General features: G+C 51.5%; 1 protein-coding gene across 2 annotated transcripts in view; it reads left to right on the top strand.

Annotated features, from left to right (window-relative positions):
• Stk32b (serine/threonine kinase 32B) overlaps positions 1-22,068 on the top strand; it is a 154,479-nt gene extending 132,411 nt beyond the window's left edge. For both annotated transcript variants that reach the window (XM_013023858.1, XM_013023857.1), the window contains exons 7-12: positions 5,752-5,855; positions 10,684-10,800; positions 13,492-13,617; positions 15,830-15,961; positions 18,754-18,818; positions 20,801-22,068. In XM_013023858.1, the coding sequence (XP_012879312.1) occupies positions 5,752-5,855; positions 10,684-10,800; positions 13,492-13,617; positions 15,830-15,961; positions 18,754-18,818; positions 20,801-20,939 (683 nt within the window). In that variant the 3' untranslated portion in view covers positions 20,940-22,068. The remainder of the gene's footprint in view (positions 1-5,751; positions 5,856-10,683; positions 10,801-13,491; positions 13,618-15,829; positions 15,962-18,753; positions 18,819-20,800) is intronic.
• The last annotated feature ends 298 nt before the right edge of the window (positions 22,069-22,366 follow it).

Below are 22,366 nucleotides of genomic sequence, written 5' to 3'. Positions count from 1 at the left end.
CAGAATAGCCCCATTTGTTGTGATGAAATTTCCCTTCTCTATGATTCTGGAACCAGTGTATGGGTGTCTTGTTCATATACTTACACCTAGATTCATGATGAATAGTTGTCTGCATTTTTACTCCATAAACTACGGTATGTGGTTTGGACATTAGACTGTTTCTAGCAAGCTAGGTTGTATGCCAGGCTGGTATGATTCCTGCATGCATTTGATACAGTTCTTCAGTAAACATAGTTGGTCCTGTTGAGGGAAGAGCTTTATGCAGAAAAGACGAGACTATGAGCTCAGTTTCTAGAAAGAAGTTAAGTTTTGATTAAGACAATAGTTGAGTGACGTCCAAAAAGAAACATACTCTTTACCTGACTTATGTAACTGTAACCCCCCTGTATACAACCTTTATAAGAACAATAAAAGAATTAAGAATGATTCAATGGTTTATTTCTTCCAAAGAATTCATCTATTTCATCTAACTTTTCACTCCTAATTGGTAGCTTGTGAGCCTCTCTCATTTTTAAGACATCTTGGTTAAAAGCTTATCGTATTTATTGATTCTTCTAAAGAACCAGTTTTTACCCTTATTGCTTTTCTTTATTGTTTCTATATTGTATTGATTTTTCTCTCATCTTTATTACTTTCTTCTGCTTCCTAAGGGTTTACATTGTTGTTCCTATTCTCTTTTTTTAATTGTAAGTTAGATAATTGATTTCAGACTTGTCTGCTTTTGTAATATAAACATTGAATGCTCTAAAACTTAAGTCCAGTGTTAGCTGTATCTGACATAGCTAAAATATATCCCATAGACTGGGAACTAGTTGCTTACACCTGCAATCCTAGCTACTCAGGAGACTGATGATCATGGTTCAAAGCCATCCCTGGCAGGAAAGTCTGTGAAATTCTGTCTACCAAAAAAAGCCAGTGGAGCTGTGGCTTAAGTGGTAGAGTTACTAGCCTTAAGCAGAATAGCTCAAGGTCAGCACCCAGGCCTGAGTTCAAGCCCCTAAGACTGACACACACACACCTATGGAAGCATAATACATCAAATTTCTGGGATATATGTATAATATATATCAAAATTATAGGACATATGGGATATAAATCATGATTTTGATATATTATGCTTTCATTTTATTCAGATACAAATACTTAAAACAAATTGAAAACTCTCCCTCTATGTCTATTCATGTATCCACTTAATTCTGTGATGATCACAGAAAATATCTTCTATGATTTCTTCATTTTAATTGATGAAGTTCACTGCATGAGCCATAAGTAATCAATCTTGGTGAATATGCCATGTCTGCTTGAAAGAATGTATACTTTCCTGTATGGTCAGGTGCTTTTTAAAAGCCATTTAGGCCAGGCGCTGGTGGCTCATGTCTATAATTCTAGCTACTCAGGAGGCTGAGATCTGAGGATTGTGGTTCAAAGCCAGTCCGGGCAGGAAAGTCCGTGAGACTTTTATCTCCAATAAACCACTCATAAAACCAGAAGTGGTGCGTGGCTCAAGTGGTAGAGTGCTAGCCTTGAGCTGAAGAGCTGAGGGAGAGTGCCCAGGCCCAGAGTTCAAGCCCTTTGACCAACAAATAAACAAACAAATAAATAAAAGTCATTTAGATTAAAATACTTGACAACTGGTGCTCAGATTATAGATAAATATGTGTAGTTATTCTTTCTACTTCTTATGTCAATTATTAAGTTAGGAGAATTGAAATTCCCATCTAAGTCAGATGTAATGGTTCATACTTACAATTCTAGCCATTTGGGGGCTGAGAGCTAGAAGATCATGCTCTGAGGCCAACCTGGTAGTAAAATTCATGAGACCCTCTTCTCAACCAATAGCAAGGTATAGTGGTATGCACCTGTTATCCTAGATATATGGGATACTGAGGTCTGGAAGATCACAGTTCTGGGTCAGCCTGGGCAGAAAAATCTGTGAGACTCTCAACAGAAAGAAAGCTAGGAATAGTGACACATGCCTATCATCCCAGGTACAGTTGGAAGAGAAAAATAGTATCCTGACTAGGAGTGCACCCAGATAGAAAGCCAAACCCTATTTCAAAAGTAACCACGACAAAAAGGGCTGCAGATACGGATCGACAGTAGAGTCCCTAACTAGTAAGTTCAAATCACTGAGTTTACACCCAGTACAGCCGAAAAAGGAGGAAAACATTCCCGTCTGTGTTTGTGCATTTGTTATTTTTTTAACTTTGGATTCGAGCATGTATTTTGATGCTCTGTTGTAAGGCATGTGCTTATTATGGGTTGTTGCGTCTACTTAGTAAGTTGGCTGGTTTATTGTTATCCCACTTATATCTTGTTCTGAAGTTCCTTCATCTGACACACTCATTCCTTGGTATCTACAGGTGCCTCCTGTAGTTCCCCACCACCGGGAATACCAAAATCCATGGGTTACCAAATTCCTTGTCGAAAATGGAGCACTACTTACATATGACCTTCACACTTCCTCTTAACCTCTAAATCATCCTTGTACAATGGAAAGGTTAATGAACTGGGCACCTGGTGGTTCACGTCTGTAATCCTAGCTACTCAGGAGACAGATATGAGGATCACCGTTCAAAGCCAGCCTGGGAAGGAAAGTCTGTGACACTCTTTATCTCCAATAAACCACTAGAATAGCCAAAGTGGCACTGTGGCTCAAGTGATAGAGTAATCGCCTTGAGCTAAAGAGCTGAGGGACAGTGCCCAGGCCCAGCGTTCAAGCCCCACGACTGACAAAAAAAAAAAAGGTTAATGAACTACATGTATCTGGGAAATAGTAGTAAGAAAAGCACCTGTAGATGTTTAATATGTGTGCAAAATTATCTTCTGATATTTTCCGCCTGTTAGTTGAATCATGAATGCAGTATTGCTCAGTATAAAAGATGCCATGTGCTAGGTGCTGTGGTTCATACCTGTAATCCTAGCTACTCAGGAGGCTGGGATGTGAGGATCATGGGTCAAAGCCAGTCTGGGCAGGAAAGTCCCCAAGACTCTAATCTCCAGTTAACTGCCAGAAAATGCAAAGTGGCACCATGGCTCAAAGTGATAGGGCGGTGATAGGGCGCTAGCCAAGAGCAAAAGAGTCTAAGCATCCAGGCCCTGAGGTCAAGACTTAAAAAAAAAAAGTCGTGCACTTAAAGGGAAATGGAAATATGTTTATAAAGATCTGTGTGCTGAGGGTAAAACGCAAAAGGAAGCTGGTTTGACCTAACAAAAAGGAGGGGGAGCTTAAGAAACGGGAGGGGCCAGACCATGCAGGACCTATGTGTCACACCACAGCCTTTGCTTTCTATAGCGAGCTCAGTGGGAGATTTAAACAGTACTGATTGTCTTGGAGAAATAGAGCCTCCAGGATCCTTTAGACTGTAGCCCTGCAGGTGGAACTCCTCTAATCCAAAAACCAGAAGCCCCCAAGCCCCCAAAATTGAAGTGCTGATAGATACTACAGATGGAAGATTCTACACCGGACTGGTTTGACAGATTGCAGTCACAACAAGGGCCACTAGAAGTATTGTGTAACACTACCTTTTGCTTGTGTGTCTGTGGTGCACGTGAATTACAAGTGAATTTTGTGTTGAGACTTGGATCCTATCCCCAAGATGTCTCATTATTTATATGCAAATATTTCAAAGTGAAAACATCCAAAATCCAAAACAGTTCTGGCCCAGAGCCGTTAGGATTGGAGAGCCTCCACTTATATAGAAGTGAACTTCTCAGTCAGCATGAAATGCAATTTTATTTAGCTTCTCACATTAACTGTGTGAAAATATGCCTATTCTTTCCCTATGCTTCAAGTTAGAATATTACTAGCCAAGAAAATTTATTTCTCAGTCTACTAGTTGAATCTGACACATTTAACACAAGGCAGTTTTTGGTACTGGATCATGGTTTATGTCTACACCTTAACAAAGCCTTCCTGCTACTCATTCGCCAATTAAACTCCTCCTCCCCTACCTCTTCCCCGGCATATGATGGAGTCCTGTTGGTCAACAACTGAGACATTTCTTACACTGTAATAAAACCAGTTTTCTGTCCTCTTTCTTCTATTAGAATCCCCAGAAAGGGAGAAATTATTAGACCCAGGCTGTAGTTTAATTTTATCTCAAATTAATATGTAAATATGTAACACCTGTGTTTATCAGGCAAGCTAGGAGCCAAAAAAAAGTAAATTACCCGCAAGGAATCCATGGAGATGGAAAACCTGCTACTTATGTCTTCTTTCCACAGCTTCCTGGTTCACTTTAAGGCGGGGAATCGTGGCGGGCTCTGGGATCATTCAGGGTTTGTGTATAACTTGTACATGGCTGGGTTTTCACGCAGGCATTCATTTCATTACTCATTTAATAATGAATTGACATACACCAGCTCACCTCAGACGAGCACTTGCTTTGTGCTTTCAGAACAAAATTAGTCACATTTTATCTCATCATGACGAAGGGAGAGGCATCCTGTGGCTGACTCCAGAAATGACGTTCTACCCACGGACAAACAGCCAGCCACGGTACCCGCCTCATTGCCAGTTCAGTGCATTTGGCTGCTCCTTGTGGGCCAGCTTTCTGCAGATCCTGAGGACATGGGACCGGCTTCGTCATGCTCTGCCTCAGAGAGCACAGTCCAGTGAGGAAGACAGGCATAAACTCCTCTTATCAAAGCACAGCAGAGCATTGCTTCAAGGAAAGATGGGCGTGGGTTAGGAGAGAATCTAGAATATGTTTTCATACAGTGGGTTCCAAGCGGGGAGTGCGAAGGCAAAAAAGAAAAAGAATAAACTTGATAAATATGGATGAATATTCCTCAAGGAAGAGTGAAAGTTACCCTGGGTCTTTGAAGTATGTGTGGAAGTGCAGCAAATGCCACCTAATGCATAGGCGTGCACGCGCACACGCGCACACACACAGTGAAGGCTGGGGCATTCCTTCATTGCTTTTCTGGAAGGCCAATTGTGTGATGCCCTGATGCCTTTTAGAAGCAAAACTCACTTCCCACTTAAAACCTGCACAGGAATCATTGTTCTGTTGCTCCGTAGCATGGCTAGTGGGAGGAAAAGCTGAACTTCCTCCACCAGTGGGCCAAAGGTTCCATGGTGCCAAGGTGTTTCTACCTCTCAGGCAGACATCACCAAGTTATACCAGCTCTCCGGCATGGGGGAGGGGGTACTTAATGCACCGCTGTGGCTGTTGTGTATTGACACTCCACGCAAGGGGAAGATGCATCATAGTACCGACCCCAGGCAACATCGCCCGCTCATGGTTTCTAGGATAGAAGATGGGTTTGATGTCAAAAATTTTAGAGTCCCTCACCCCCGATCCACAGGTCTAGTGTGTGACTTGGGCCCCTTGTAGTAGTGTCTGCATCTGGAAAACTAATTTCCATGAACTAAGTGGTTTAGAGCAGCAGAGATACATTCCCTCACAGTTCTGAAAGGTGGGCGTCCAGTAGCAAGGTGCAGGCAGGACGGCTGTATTCTTGTAAGCATGGTCCCTCATTTGCATGAGGAGCTGTGCTGTGATTGGTGCAAACCCACTTCTTCATTTGCATGAAAGGCTGCTGTGGGGGGTGCAGGAATCCTTGCCATTTCTCTTTCTATATAGATAGAAGGCTAATCTTCAAATGATTGTACAAGAAGGTTACTATGTAACATGTCCCTGCTGTGCTGCCCAGAAAGGCTGCATTCATCCTCCTGTGTCCCCTACCTAAGGAGTAGTGGCCATGAGCTGTTTCCAACAATGTTGTTCTGTCTTGTTTTCACAGCTCCAGAGGTCTTCCAGGTCTATGTGGATGGAGGTCCTGGCTACTCATACCCTGTCGACTGGTGGTCCCTGGGCATCACAGCCTATGAGCTACTGCGGGGCTGGGTAAGATATGTGGGGACTGGAGAGCCCAGGGAATGGGGCTTCTGCAGTGCCAAGCCGCCGGGGGCCGGGGGGGGGGCATGTAACAGCAGGGAACTGGGAAGGAGTAATGGCTGAAGCTCAGGGTACCACCACAAAGGGCCCCCAGAAAGCTGCAGACCAGATGCTCCCTTGCCTAATGGGGAAAGGGATTCGCAGAGCAGAGGAGGCTCACAGTGAAGTGCTCCTATGGTCAGCACCAGGTCAAATGCAAAGCGCCTTGGCCTACTGGTTTTTCTCTCGACCCTGTTTGAACACATAGTGCATCAGACTCAGTTCTCCAGCTCAATTTTGGGTTGTTTCAGTGATGATTGCACATCTTTATCTTGTTTTGGTTTTCTTTCATAGTTTCCGAAAAAAAATGGCTGAGCTGGATACTGGTGGCTCATGCCTGTAATCCTAGCTACTAAAGAGACTGAGATCTGAGTATCATAGTTCCAAAACAGCCTGGGCAGGAAACTCCATGACACTCTTATCTCCAATAAACTACACAAAAAAGCCAAAAGTGGCACTGTGGCTTCAGTGGTAGAGTGCCTGCCTTGAGCAAAAGCACAGAGACAGCACCCAGGCCCAGAGTTCAAGCCCCAGGACCAGAAAAAAAAAATGGACTGAGACTTATTTGTATTTAATTTACATGGAATATGTGAAAGTAACTAATGGAACAATTTGGAAACTGATTTTAAAAAGACAGATTATTTTGGTAGATAGTATGATTGAAAGTCATGTTGCGCCAGGCAGCAGTTGTTCACGCCTGTAATGCTGGCTACTCAAGGAGCTGAGATCTTAGGATCAAGGTTGGAAGCTTGCTCAAGCAGAAAAGTCCATGAGGCACTTAACTCCAATTAACCAGCAAAAGGCCAACAGTAGAGCTGTGGCTCAAGTGGTAGAGTATCAGCCATGAACAAAAAAACCACGCAAGAGCACAAGACCTTGAGTTCACACCTAGTACCAGTGCACGCACACACACACACACACACACACACACACCACACAAATTAGAAAACAAAACTGTTGAGGGGTGTTTCTTCACACAAATATGGCTGGAAGGTGATGTCCCCTCTTCCCGTTCCGTGCTTTCTCGCTTGCATGGTGGGGAGAGGAACACACTGCAAGTCCGTTCTGTGGAGTTAAATTAGAGGTGCCTGTGCTCTGGACTGGTCTGAGAGCTCCAGGGCCCAGCACAGAGCCCAGTGGGCATCCGGTACCTGCTTCCTGCCGTGTTGGCCTTGTGGTCCTTGGCATGTGTGAGTTTCATGGAAGTAGAAGGTGCTCTCCTTGGGGGCAGGCCGGGCCCTAATCCTTGTGGGTTCTCTGTTGCATCCTGATAATAGGATAAAAGAATGGTGCGTAAAAATGAATGAATGAATGAATGAATGAATGAACAGCTGCTAAGCTCCGGACGTGCAAGTACACACATCTCTAGTTTAGACAACCGTTCCCTGCTCTTCATTTCACTTATTTCCTTGGAACACCACACCCAGCTCACATGGGAATTTTAGAATGCAAAGAAAATATGAACTTGTTCACTTTCTTGGGCACTGAATGGGAGCATGTTGCTGTCAGCTTTTTGGTTCAGCTGCTCTCCACCGTCTGAGGAGGAGCACGAGGGTCTGAGACCCTGTGTGAGCCTACACAGGTGCCCACCATAGACAGAGGCACCTTCTGAATTGTTCGGGGATTTGGTAGTGCTTCTCAGACCCAGGGCCCTGCAGAAATAATCAGACAGTTGCAGAGAGAAAAGTGTTCTCCGTCTTTGGAATTTTAAACCGCCAGAAGAATTGTTCCTCACATTCTTTCTGCTCTGTGTTAGGATTTTGAGTAAAGGGATTTGGGAGGAAGCAGACAATGCTGTGAGGCAGAGCCCTTTCCGCTCCACTCTCCTGTCTCTCAGGAAGCAGGCGTGTTTTGTAGATGGAGTTTCCTGGAATAGAGACACACCTGCACTTCATGCTGAATACCCAATGTCCTGCTGTAAAAATTACTTTTACCAATGGTACACTCAATTATCCTACCTTCTACATGCCGCCTGGCCTTGGAGTCAACATGTCCCGAAGCCAATGAGCAAGCATCAGTAGGGATCAGGAGGGATCAGTGGGTCATTGATGGTTAATAGTTGGCTTTATTCTTGTGAGGGGACTTGGGTCTCCACCATCCAGACAGGTGAGGGCCGGGCCTGGAGCCTGGAGCCTGAAGGTTATCTCAGTCATGGTGTTTGGAGTGTAATTCCAAATGTATTGAATGCACTGGATTCCAAGGTGTGTTACTTTTCACAGTTATCACTTTTTTTTGCCAGTACTGGGGCTTGAACTCACAGCCCAGGCATTGCTCCTTAGCTTTTCACTAAAGGCTGGCTCTCTACCACTTGAGCCATAGCTTCACATCTGGCTTTCTTGGTAGTTTCTTGAAAATGGGAGTCTCATAGACTCAAACTATGATCCTCAATTCTGAGCCTCCTGAAGAGTTAGGATTGGAGGAGGTGTGAGCCACTGGCATCTGACTCAGTCTTCTCTCTGTTTAGTGCTACCACTCTAGTTCTCTGCAGAAGTGGAGAGAATTAGAGGCAGGAGAAGAGTCAGTCACTCATTTGGAGGTCTGAGAGAAAAACAGAATGACCAAGAAAGAAACAGACACTTAAATGCCATTAACAAGAAAAGTCTTTGCATTGATCTTGGCTGGTTCCCCAACTCAGTGCTTAGAAATGCAGTTCTCATGCTATTGCAAAAAAGGAATAAGGAGTGGCTAGGGATGTGGCTCAGTGGTAGAGAGCTTGCCTGTAGCATGCCTGAAACCCTGGGTTCGATTCCCCAGCACCACATACACAGAAAAAGCCGGAAGTGGCTCTGTGGCTCAAGTGGTAGAGTGCTAGCCTTAAGCAAGAGAAGCTCAGGGACAGTGTTCAGGCCCTGAGTTCAAGCCAAACACCCCTTCTGGATACAGGACTTCTGTCTACTACTGAGTCTCGGGGCCCTGACTTCTATAATGAGGGTGGAGAGGTGAGTCTGTACATCCCCAGCCTCCCCACCTCCCGTGGCTGGGTGGTCAAACCTGCCTTTGGTCAGGGGCTGAAGTTCAGGGTCAAAGTGTGGGCAGGATCGGTTCCTCCTGAGCGCAGGGGGGAAGCTGTGTTCAGGCCCCCCTGCTCGCAGCGGCCATCTTCTTCCTGTCCAGCTGCGGCCTCCGCTTGCTGTTGGGCCCAGTGGGCCTGTTGACGTCACGCGGCCCCGAGGTGCTGCACGCTTGGTGGTGCTCACGTGGGGCTGCCTCTTCCTTGTCCTTTGGTGGTGTTTTCTCTGCCAAGAGCCCTGTGATGAACGCCGGGCGGCACCTCTGGGCGTCATCAGGCCTGCGTCTGGCAGATGCCCGCTGCCTCTGGGGACAAAAACACCTTCAGAAATGGATGCGGGATGTGCCAGTGTGGAGCAAATTAGCCTGTCTAGAAAGCCCGCTGGGTTTGGCTTTGCCCTGCTCCTGATGGGGTAACATGGAGATAAGGGAGACACTGGCAATAGGCCCTGTTTGGTGGGCATGTCAGAGGGCTGTGCAAGATGTCTTATGAGCAGGCATCCTCTGCGGGCCCCTCAGGTGAAACAGAAGTGCTTCTCTGCTAGGGAACGAGCCCAGCCAGGACTCGGGAGCCTGCATCCCCTTCAATGGCGCCGTCACACCTGCGGGGCTCCCGGGCACCGTGAGGCAGAGCTGCTGAGCATGTCGCAGGAATCTGGGCGTCATCGGGCTCAGCTTGCTGCCGCCCCGACTTGGGCTTGGGAAGTGGGTGCCCCCCTCCCCAGGGCCTTTGGCCCCACCAGACCCAAGACTGTCTTGGTGCACAAAGCCAGGTGACCACAATCCAGAAGGCTGCTGATCTGGGGTGTGGCTTAGGACACAAATCTGCTGGAAGGTGGAGGAAGAGAGGAGGCTTCCTGCTGTACCAGGTCCAGCACCAAGCAAGGTTTCAGACGCAAGGCCCTCTTGCAGAGCTGGTGGCCGTGACAGGTGGAGGCCAAGCTGCTCCTCCTCCTCCGCTCCACCATGGGCCAGCGCTGGCCACTGAAGCCAGGCCGGCTCACAGACCTGATCGGCCAGGACAAAGGGAGACGGTGGCCAAGGTCTCAAAGTGTCCCTGGGCACCCAGTGGCTGGCCAGCTCCCAGGTGTCCATGCTGCCTCTGCCATGTGTAAGCCAGATGCCTCACAGCCACCCAACCCCTTCTGACCTGCAGCCCCGCCCTGACACGCCCAGCTCCCACACCAGCCCCGGGCCCAAGCCACCTGCCCCCCCTCACAAGACAGGATTCCGTGCTGTGCACCAAAGGGAGGTGGTGCCGTCTGCTGGCTGCAGTCTTATGGGGCTGGGAACTGGGGTTTCAACGCAAGTCCTTGCACTTGCTAGGCAAGCACTCTACTCCTTGAGCCACGCCTCCAGTCCTTTTTGCTCAGACTATAGTGACTCTGGTCAGAACTTGCTTTATGCCCAGGCAGACCCGGACCACGATCCTATGTCCTGTGTAGCTGAGAAGAAAGGCATGTGTCACTGTGCCCAGCTATTGGTTGAGATGGGGTTTCTCCAACTTTGTGTCTGGGATAGCCTCAAACTGCAATCCTCCCAATCTCTGCCTCCTTAGTAGTTAGGATTACAGACGTGAGCCACCGGCTCATTATATGATCAGAAACCATGAAGGTGATGACTTCCTGGTGACTCTCTCACTCTTGTTCTGTCTCTCTGTCTCTGTCTCTCCATCTCTCTCTGTCTCTGTCTCTCTCTCACCGCCTTGGGCGGTGGCCCTTTGTTACAGCGGCCCTATGAAATCCACTCAGCCACGCCCATCGATGAAATCCTGAACATGTTCAAAGTGGAGTGCGTCCACTACTCCTCCACCTGGTGCAAGGGCATGGTGGCCCTGCTGAAGAAGGTAAGGGGCTGCCCCGCCCACCAGGGCGCATGCCGGGACACACACAGGCACCCCGCCACCAGGGCGCATGCCGGGACACACACAGGCACACCGCCACCAGGGCGCATGCCGGGACACACACAGGCACACCGCCACCAGGGCGCATGCTGGGACACACACAGGCACACCGCCACCAGGGCGCATGCCGGGACACAGGCACACAGCCACCAGGGCGCATGCCGGGACACACACAGGCACACCGCCACCAGGGCGCATGCCGGGCAGCACAGGCACACAGCCACCAGGGGGCATGCTGGGACACACACAGGCACACCGCTACCAGGGCGCATGCCGGGCAGCACAGGTCGGGAACAGGTCGGCATGGCCACCAGACTGGCCAGCCAGCTGGCGTCCAGTGCCAGTGATGGCGCTACCAGGGGGCCACATGCAAATCACGAAGCCAGGCGCAAGAGAGTCGGGGGCAGCAGGCTTCAGCTCCTTTCACTCCACTACAAGCTCCACAGATAGAAATAGTCGACGCCCCAGCTCCTAGCCCAGGGAGCTGGAAGGAATCGGACACGTCCTGTGTCTGGTGGAATCAACACTGGTTCCTGCCCAGTAGCAGCATCCCGTTCCCGGGCGACCACTCGAGATGCACAGTCTCCAGCCCCACCCGGGATCTGCTGAGTCATGCATGGGGTGGGTCCAGCAGCCTGTGTGGGCGTGGTCACCGGGCTGCCCGCAGCCTGGCACTGCAGGACAGCGAGGGCTCCCGGAGGCCTGCTTCGAGTTAGGGAGCAGCATGGTTTGAGCTCCAGCTGCCTGGGCCCTGGGTGGCCCTCTGAGAAGGAGGCCAGTGATTCTCTCCACACCAGACAGGGGGAAAGCAAAGGCATTCCGCCATGCCTCCTTGCTGTGGAAGGGCAGAGGCAGGACTAGAACCCACGCCCTGCTAACGGCAGGTTCCAACAACACCAGAATGATGTGGGGAACGGCTAGGCTCTCCACCACCTGGCTGTAACAAGTCAGTGCTCTGACTGATTGCTACAAGCATCTGGAGGCTGCTGCTGGTGCCCCTCCCGCTGATTCCCCACAAGTCACAATGTGTGTCCATTGTGCTCAGTGTGCTTTGAGGACAGCTGTCTTACGCAGTGCTCCCGGACGGCACTGAAGGGGGTCTCTCGGAGCCTACACCTGTCACATGGAGGCTCCTCCATGTGAGGAGGTCACCATAATCGGCAGACACAACTCCTGCCAGGTTGCACCCTGCGGTACACCCTGCGGGGCAGGCAGAGCTAACAGCTAAGGGTCACGGCCCATGTCGTGCCAGGTCCTCGCCAGTCCCTTGATCAGGAGCTGGAAGTGGGGGACAGGTGCCCTCACACCTCCTGAACACAGAGCAGCGCTCAGCAGCGACCCATCGCCTGCCTGGGTTCAGATACAGGGGTGAGGCCTCAGCTCACTGTTAGTGCCACTCATGGGGCGCCCACAAGGCCCAGCGCTTTGTAAAGAGGATACAAAGGGTTGCTGGCTGGCTGTTCCCATCACACAGATCTTATGGCCCCAACTCTGAAGAGCAGCTTACAAAGGTTCTCTTGGCTACAAATGAGGCCAGACTGCCTCCTGGCTTTCTAGGGGGAACTTCTATTGCACTTCTGATCCTCTGCTGATCAAGTTGGAAGTCTTAAGGCAAAGCCGCCAGTTCCTTCTAATGAATTGGACATCAGGCCGCCTGCAAGAGAAAGGCACACACAGGCTGAAAAATCTAGTAGAGATTGGAAAGACGGAGGTTTGAGACCAGCCTGGACAAAACAATTGGAGAGAACCTATCTCAACCCGTAGCTGGACATGGTGGGGAGCAGGTGGGGAGCAGCTACGTGGGTGAGGTGAATAGAGGACCCTCACCCAGGCTGGCCTAGGCAAAGAGTGAGACCCTATTAGAAAAATAACTAAAGCCAAAAGGGCTAGGAGTGTGGCTCAAATGGTAGAGCACTTGCCTAGTAAGCAGGAGGCCCTAAGTTCAAACCTCAGTATCACCAAAAAAGTTTTTAAACAAATTAAAAAGCTCAGCCCTCCCTCTCGGCAAGGTTCTACAGCCAGGTGCAGATGGCGGAGCGGGCCACACGGGACGGGGTGCTGATGGCGGGGACGGGGTGCAGATGGCGGAGCGGCCCGCACGGGACAGGGGTGCTGATGGCAGAGTGGCCCACACGGGACGGGGTGCTGATGGCGGAGTGGCCCACACAGGATGGGGGTGCTGATGGCAGAGCGGCCCGCACGGGACGGGGTGCTGATGGCGGAGTGGCCCACACGGGACGGGGTGCTGATGGCGGGGACGGGGTGCAGATGGCGGAGTGGCCCGCACAGGACGGGGGTGCTGATGGCAGAGTGCCTGCACGGGACGGGGGTGCAGATGGCGGAACGGCCCGCACGGGACGGGGTGCTGATGGTGGGGACGGGGTGCTGATGGCGGAGCGGCCCGCACAGGACGGGGGTGCTGATGGTGGGGACGGGGTGCAGATGACAAGCGGCCCGCACGGGACGGGGTGCTGATGGCGAGCGGCCCGCACCGGACGGGGTGCTGATGGCGGAGCGGCCCGCACGGGACAGGCGTGGTGTGGACGCCTTCACTGTCCCCAGCGAGGCCCCTGCCTTGCTCCCCCTGGCTGACCTCAGTGATGCTCACGGAGCTCCTTTTGCCCCCCGCCGCAGCTCCTGACCAAGGACCCCGAGAGTCGCCTGTCCAGCCTCAGCGACATCCAGAGCTCGCCCTACTTGGCCGACATGAACTGGGATGCTGTGTTCGAGAAGACACTGGTGCCGGGTTTCGTGCCCCATGTGAGCGCTGCGGTCTCGGCACTCAGCGTGGCCCGTGACTGCCCCGTGACCGTCCGCCGGCCTCGGTCACGGGAGCAGCCACGGGCTCACTGCGATTCCAGGTGCACTTGGTCTTGAATCCTCAGGTCTGATTTTGCAGGGTTCCAGGAGGTGCTGAGGCTCCTACCCTGTCAGCCCAGGTGCGCGGGGCAGGATGGGAGGGGGGAGGGGGAGGGGGAGTCTCACTGGGGACAATCAAAGTGTCCTCGCTGTGTACTGGATTTGCATTTTAGAGGACGCTGGCCGCAGGAGGCTCCTCCAGGGTGCTCAGGAGACAGGTTGGCAGGTGTTGGGGCAGTGTAGTCCCTCCTGTAGTCCCTCCTCCCTCTGCACAAGGGCATCTTTTCCTGAAGGGTGGCACATGGGCCTCTCTGTGACCCGGAGGTGTACCCCCGCAAGCTGGCCCCAACACAGGGCACATTTGTGAGTCCAGCTTCTCCCGTGGCCTGACCTCTGCCCTATAGGCACAGCCTGGTGGGCCCCATCTTCTCCTGGCAGCCAGGGGGCTTGACCGACCTACATCCGGTACCACAGAAAGCCTCCTGGACCCTCCCCCTCCCCTGGCCCCAAATGCATGGCAGCTTGTCAACCCTCGGCCCGGTATTGTTCCTGGACTGAGCGAACATGGCTCTGTGTGAGGGCTGCGGCTGTGTGGCTCCATCTGTGTGCGGCTGTGTGCGGCTGTGTGGCTCCATCTGTGTGTGGCTGTGTGGCTCTGTGTGTGGCTGTGTGGCTCCATCTGTGTGCGGCTCCATCTGTGTGTGGCTGTGTGCGGCTGTGTGGCTCTGTGTGTGGCTGTGTGGCTCCATCTGTGTGCGGCTGTGTGGCTCTGTGTGTGGCTGTGTGGCTATGACAGACAGATGCACTCCAGGGACAAGAGAGCTGGCAGGTATGGTGGCTTCAGGGCCATGTCAGCCCCTCTCCGCCATACTCCACTGGCGGGCCAGTGCCAGGTCCAAGCATAGGTGTCACCGTCACCACTGCCCCGGCACACAGCACACAGGCACCGTGCTGTGCCAGGAGGTGAACGGAGGTGGTGCCGGGAGTTTGGGGCTGGGACGGCAGCAGGGTCTGTGTGCCGGCAGCAAGCATTCAGGGCAGGATAAACATGGGAGGGTCTGACCAGTATCGGGGCTGCTCTGAGTCCCTGACTTCTTGAGATGACACTGACACCCCATTATTGTAATGATCAAAAACGCCAAGTGACCCAAGGGACAGAACTGCCTCATTGACAGCACCAGGACTGGGTCCTGGCTGCTGTGTGGGCCCAAGACCCAGACTGGCTTCCACATCTCTGTGGTCAGTGCTCCTGCCACCCCCCCCCCAGGAGGAGGGACAAGCCATGAGGCTCTCAAAGAGCCTGCACATGCCCGAGGAAGTACCCCACACTGACTGAATCCATGAAGACACCGCAGCCCACGCCGGCGCCCAGGGTCCCAGGGCTTCCGGGGCTGCCTTTCTTCAGATGCACATTCTAGAAATATATTCACAGCCTCTGATCTACAACTGACCAAGCCCAGATGCTCCACGCAGCCTCCCAGACGAACACACATTCTAGCTCAACTTCCTGGGGCTGTGTCTGAGATTCCCTGGGGCTGTGTGCCACGCGCCCTGGAGAATCTAAGGGCCAAGCTGAGGCACGGTGGACGGCCCTGCATGGTAGACCGGTGCCTGCCCCTGCAGCCCTGAGCTGCCAGTCCACAGATGTGGGCTTCACATAGAGAATGGCTCCCAGGGACCTGGGGTCTGAGGCCCAGCAGGCCGGGTGGGTAGAACCCCAGCTCTGTAGCAAGGCCGGTGCTGGAGATTCACTAGCTCCAACCCACAGGCAGCCAGGACAGAGAGCTGGGTGGACACCGACCAGAATGCTATTTTACAATTAAATTACTAAAAGTGGTTTTCATAGAAGAAAGTCACGAAAGGGCATTATGATCAAATAATTCGATTGTGTGGGAATGAGAAAGGTAAGGGATAATGAGGGGACGGGGCTGTGGCTGTCAATCAGTGACATATGCAGGAGAATGTGGTGCTTGTGTCCTCTCAGGAAAAGATAGTATCAATCAGTCCCACAGGGTAGTTGATCTTATTGCCTTCGACAAAAGACTGAGTGTAGGGAAAGTCAATGACTGGCCGAAGGTAGACAAATGACCTTTTCTTTCCCTCATGCCTTCAGAAAGGGAGATTGAACTGTGACCCCACGTTTGAACTGGAAGAGATGATTCTAGAATCCAAGCCACTTCACAAGAAGAAGAAGAGGCTGGCCAAGCACAGATCCAAAGACAGTACAAAGGAGAGTTGTCCGCTGGTGAGTAGCTCGTGGGAGCTGTGTCCAGGAGGAGAGGAACGAAAGCGCTGAGTGAGGCTCCCGGAGACAGCAGGGCGCTCTGTATCTTGGCTGGGCTGTGTGCCCTGGGGTGCCACACTCCAGGGCCCCTCAGCTCCCTTCTACGTGATTGTAATTTGCATGCACACCCTCTCACACACCTGACATCATCTGCGCATTATTGGCATCACTCTACACAATACAAATTATGCATGCATACCTGTTGCTTAGGGAACAATGACCGGAATCCGTGATAGATGCCTCAGTCCCAGGCCCAACCACAGATACGCACAGTGGGTGAGAGAAACAATTCCAGCGGGCACTGTGGAGTGGTATGGCTCTGCGGAGCTTCCTGGATTTTCATTCCTGAATATTCTTGATCCGCAGTGGGTGGGGTCAGGGAACATGGAACCCACAGACGGGAAGAGCTGGCAGAAAATGGAGCGCCACCATCATACGCACACGGCCTTTCAGAGCACACACCTGGGCAGGGAGGGGCGCGGGAGGCTCCCCAGCAGTAGGCCGCAGGAAGGTTGAGCTGACGTGTTTTATGTGTGGCGGTACCTAACTCTGTGGTCACACAGTGGAAAAGGCAGATGAGCTCCTTAGAATTATTTTCCTGACACAAACTCTTCATGATATAATTACCCTCCACCAAGTTTTCACACGCTAATTTTTTTTTTTATTTTTGGGTTGAGGTTTTATCATATAAATGGTAGGGAGACATAAACATTCTGAGCATAGTTTGTACTCAAAGTCCTAGCAAATGCTTACTGGCTTACAGTGGGGAGTCATTTAAAATACTGTAAATTGCCATCTCAAAGGATTCAAGATTTGAATTAACTTGTACAACATACCTGACTCTTCATGTAATATATACCTAGAGACTCTGTGACGCCCTGCCCTCTTTACTAAATTTTAATAAACAAAAGCATTCTTGCCAGTTTTTAAGATGGAATATTTAAGAGAAAGCCTATTTATTTCATGGCTCAGGATTTTAAGATTCAGTGAATGTATCCTTTAGAAAAACAAAAACTGTCACAAATGAGCAAGTCATTATTCAAAAGATTAAATGCAGTCATGGGGATTGACTCCCTTTATAGGGTTTCATTTGGGCTAGAGCAAATGAATAAATCTTAATCTCAGTGATTTTTTAAAATGTAAAATTAGTGATTTTTATTTAATACCCTTAAATATAGCAAATTGGTTTCCTAATAGTAATAAAGTACTAGAAATGAAAACAAAAAAGAAGGAAAAAAGACATAGAAACACACAGAGAACTTGACAGAACAGCTCAATGACAGATAACAAAGAAATGATCTCTTACTAGGCTCAGTCTCCATTTTCACATTAGTTGGCAGCCTCAGCCTCCAGGTGGCAATTCCTCAGAGGGTGGGGACAACAACAACAAAAAACAAGGAAGGTTGAGCTGAGGGCCACCAGTGCTGGACCCGTCATCCTGGACCGTCTTTCCTGGAGAGGTCACACGGAAGACCAGGACTGCTCTGGGGCTCGCGCAGGCCCCGGTGCCACGCCTGCTTTCCCGGGCCTCTGCCTTAGTGCCCTGGGCTAACAGAAAAGTATCGCAGGCTGGGTGGCTTTAATACACATGTGTATTTCTCTCACAACTCACAAGTCTGACTTCCAGTTATTGACAGAGCTGTGATGCCCCCAAAGGCAATAGGACTCCAGTGTGTCTGCACTGCCGGAGCCTTATGGATCCGGCTTCAGCTCCGCGGCTCCATCGCTCCTCCACCCTCCCATGCCTCTCACTAGGACTCCATCTTCCTTTGGCCTTCATGCCAAGACACTAGCCATTAGCTCTAGGGCCCTCGTTAACCCATCGTGGCCCCTTCGTGATTCCACCTGCAAAGACCCTCCTTTGGATGAGCACACATTTATTCACCCTCTGAGCACCAGCACTAAACCCCTTACTAGGATGTGTTAGTTGCATGAAAGAGGTTTCATTAAGATGTCTCCATACATATGCATAATACTTTGGTCAAATTAACTCCTCTCCTACTTTCTTACCCATTGTTCAAAGTACTGAAATACTTTGGTACTGATTAGAACTCCCTCCCACCCCCATCCAGGGACTTAAATTTATGTTGGAGGAGACAATTCAACCCCACACCAGATTTTTAAAGTAGATGGAAAAAAATTAAATAGATTAAAAATATTTTTTAATTTCCAGCTGCATTCGTATGAAGGTGAATATTACCTTTGATGTCAAAAGTTCATTGTATTTTTTTCTTAAGTTAAAACATCTTCCTAAGTTCTTAAAGCCCCTGGAGCCCAAGCCCCCAAACCCTTGAGTCCTAGCCTGTGTAGTGCAGAAAAGCCTGGCCCTGCACCCTGGCCTGTGGATTCGGGGAACACACTTTCTCCCAGCACTAAGCACCCTCTCTGCACAGCCTTCTGGGCCTGTCTGGGGTGTATCAGGTGCCAGAGGTCATCTGCGGCCCTGCCGGTCCCTCGCTGTTTCTCAGGGGACAGATGGTGCAGGATCATCTTGTTTTCCCATGCCTGTAAGCAGGCGGTGAGCACCTGACTGTTTAGGAAACCAAGCTCAAGAAGGCCCCGGGCCCATCCTCCATCCATGACAGCATGGCTGTCATGTTGGATTCAATGACTTCAGAACTAGACACATTTGTCTCAGCTGCAGGTGCCAGTCCCCAGCCCTGGTCCCTGGTTCCCATTTAGATCTACAGGCCGCCTGCCCTGCTCCTTGGCCGTGCTCAGTCATTTAGACCCCTCTCTGTGCCTCTTGACAGAATGGACACCTGCAGCAGTGTTTGGAGACGGTGCGGAAGGAGTTCATCATCTTCAACAGAGAGAAGTAAGTTCTTCACCTCAGGAAGAGGCTGTCCAGCACCACCAAGTTCCCCGCCCGGAAGCAGGGCCAGCTCCTCCTTCCCCAGCCGCTGGGAGGCTGGGAGGAAGGAGGTCAGGTGCCACTGGATTTGATCCAGCCTCTCCCTGTGGTCTCACTTCACCCCTCTGGCCTCCCTGCAAATGACCTTGGAGCAGAGAAGCCGGCTCCAGGGAATGAGGACCGGAGCCCTGGGCTGGGCTGGGCTCTGCCTGGCCACAAGACCCTGAGGCCAGGTCCTTGGCCTTGCTGGACCTCCTGGTCACCACACAAAGTAGACGCCGATCCTGTGCCCAGTGTGGCAGGATTCTCGGGTGAAAATGTGACTGGTTTTGACCCAGGAAGGGGAGGAGGTACACAGGCACCCATGTAGCCTGAGCCAGTAGTAAGCAGGACTACCCAGAATCTCTACCAAGGTCTTCTCCAGGCTTAGCCTCTAATCAGCAAAGACAGTGGAGGTCTTTGGCTTGGAGGCTTTGCAGACCTCTGCAGCCTTGGTCCCAGCTGATGCTCTCAAGAAGTTCACAGAGCTGTGGCTGATGTGTCCGGTTTGATGTGTCCCTGTCTGATCTGCTCTGGACTACGCCTTGGGATGCAGGAGCATCAATCGGTGGGCTGTGTATCGATGGCCCCTTGATTCTACCAAAGTCTGTGTCATTGGTAAACTACCTCAACATCCCTTTTAGCTCTCCAGTAGCCCCATGGGTAACCAAAGGAGAGAATATGTCCCCTGTGTTTTGCAGGTTGCCCTGTGCAACAGGGAAAGCGTTCCACACCCCATTGGAAATAGTGAACTTGAAAACTCCAGGTTTCCAAAGTTAAAGCCAGCGCCTTGGGTTCCCTCCAATCTTTGGGATTCCGTGGTGCAGCCCACACCTTGACTAGGTAAAGCAAAGCAGGTGAGGCCAAGTGCACATGCCAGGCTTCGGGAGGCCACTGTCCCACTCTGTTCTGTCCACAGATGTTTGACTTCCTCCTCCTCAGTCAGCATAACTGAGAAAAACAGGATTCAGAGATGGCAGCCATGGCTGGAGGCTGTGCCACCCAAGCGAGGTGAGGGTGGGCAGTGCCGAGGGTATGAGCAGGGCGGGCGCCTGTCATCCCAGCTACTCAGGAGGCTGAGATCTGAGGATCACCGTTCAAAACCCCCAGGCAGGAAGGTCTATAAGACTCTTATCGATAATAAACCACTAGAAAATCAGAAGTGGCGCTGTGGCTGAAGCGGTAGAGTGCTTGCCTTGAGCTGAAGCGCGCAGGGAGCGCCCAGGCCGAGTTCAAGCCCCACGACCGACCGAAAAAAAAAAAAAACCAAAAACAAAAAGGAGATGAGCAGGGCCAGCCAGGTTTCCTGGGACCCCAGCAGCACAAAGCAGGGCGAAGACCTCCCCAAGGCACAGGGAAACGCTGGGGGACTGGCTTCGTGGCAAAAGCAGCAGGAGCAGCAGAGCTGAAGGTCAGCTGAAAGGCTGCTCCGAGCTCTGCGCCTCAGTAATTCTGAAGAACCTGAAATCAAGAAATTGCATGGAAATCAGGGCCATGGCACTCGGGCTCAATCAGAGGAAATTGATGCCTGGTGGAGAGAGAGATAGATCCTGACATATTCATCCTGGCCAATAAAGGACTCGGAACACAGCCGAAGCGACAGGACCACGGACGGCTCACTGTCCTTTTCTGAGGGCATCAAGAAGCTGTTCTCTGCTGGGTGCTGGGTTGGTGCTTGATATTGATTCCATTTGCTGTGTAGTTAACTCTCTCCTGCCTGGATCCGTAAGCTCGTGCTGACATCCGGATGGAGCGGGCGCCTCGCCTGGGGCCCTGCCAGGGGCTTTGGAGGTTGCAGGTCTCACATCCGTATTCTCAGTCTCTGTGTCTGCCCCGGTGCTTGGCCCAAGGCCCTGGCCGCACCCGCCCCTCACCGCTAACCAGGTCTGTGCTGTGCTTGTTTGCAGGATCAGGAGGCAGCAGGGGCCGGGCAGCCAACTCTTGGACCCCGAAGGCCGAGTGGGGAGCCAGGCCCCGAGCAAGCTCCAGGACGGGCGCAACAACAACCTCTTCACCCACAGCTGCCCCCGAGGCTGCAGCCACTAAGGCCCGCCCGCAGCCCCGGCCATGGCTCCGTCCGCGCCCAGCCCACCCAGAGCCCCTCTGTGCCACACACCCAGCTCACCCCTGAAAAGCCGCCAGATGCCGAGCGAGCCGTGGACTCCCGCTGGGAAGCCTGCGTTCTGGTCCCTGCTGCTGACAGGCTGTGTGAACTTGGACCAGTCACACGCTGTCTCTGTGCCTCCATCAAGCTGTCTGCCCACCTATTCCAGCGTGGTGAGAACCCACTTGGACAGCACACACGCAAACCCTGCGAATTTAGAAATCAGTTATACTTGCAAAAGGGGACTTAACATTGAAGCGCATTGCCATCACCCAAATCGCAGCCGGGATTGAGCCCAGCCCAGCCGCTGCATCCACATGTCAACACTCGTAAGTCCAGAGTTCACCCAGAGGTCTCCTATCTGTAAACTTCCTGAACGGTGCAGTGTGCAGATGAGCCTGGTTCCAGGGACTCTGGCTCCCAGGGGACCTCTGCATCTCCCGCCCTCCCCTCCCCAGTGCTGGGATGGCAGCCGCGGTCCTGGGCAGGTGGGCAGGGCACTGGACACTGGCTTCTCCCAGATGTTGTCCCAGCCCTGGATGGAACGTCCGGTCCCTGTCGGGCTTCCTGGTTTTCCTGTCTGAGAAAGGTGTCACACAGGTGGTCGTCCATTTTGGACAAAGGGCATCTAAAGGTACTGATGGCGGCTTCCTGTTCATACATTAGGGTGGGTTCCTTAGAAAGTCTGTTCTAGAAGGGAAGTCAGTTCACTCAAGAAGCAAACTGCCCTATGGCCTGGTCAGGAAGAAGCTTGCCCTTGAACTGGGGACACTGAAGCTTAGCAACTACAGCTCAGGCTTTGCACTCAGGTTTGAGGGCAGAATCCAGCTGAGCTGAGCAGCTCGAAGACCTCAGGCCCCTGTGTGCGATTGCTCATGTCTGTTTCCTCAGTTTGAAAGAGGAAGACGACCTCTAACCTCTGGGGCTGTCACAGGACAGAGTGCCCGGCCACTGGGCATCCTCACCACCACCACCATCAGACTCCTCTTCCTGCTTGTCGTTATGTGCAGACACTCACCCCTCCCCGCCTCGCCAACGGGCACATCTGTCTGCTGCTCATGTGTAGGCTTCTCTGGGGTCTGGCCGTCCCTGGGGAGTTCAAGTATTTTTTTTTACTTCTCTATTTCCATGTGTCACTGTGGACTTGGTAAGTCAAACCTGGGGGCCATTGGTGTCATCTCAGATTTTTGAAGAGACATTTTAGCACATGATAAGGTTTTATACTACAAAAAAAAGTCACTTTTCTGCCTTTGAACCAAGGCTATTTCTAGACTGTGTTGCCTGCGTCAGTCTGTGTGCTCTGTCCCTCCTTGGTCTCCTGCGTCGGTCTGTGTGCTCTGTCCCTCCTTGGTCTCCTTTAGTCCCTGTC

This window comes from Dipodomys ordii, unplaced genomic scaffold, assembly GCF_000151885.1.
Source record: "Dipodomys ordii isolate 6190 unplaced genomic scaffold, Dord_2.0 Scaffold71, whole genome shotgun sequence".
NCBI classification, from domain to species: domain Eukaryota; kingdom Metazoa; phylum Chordata; class Mammalia; order Rodentia; family Heteromyidae; genus Dipodomys; species Dipodomys ordii.
This window is presented reverse-complemented; position numbering and strand designations above follow the sequence as displayed.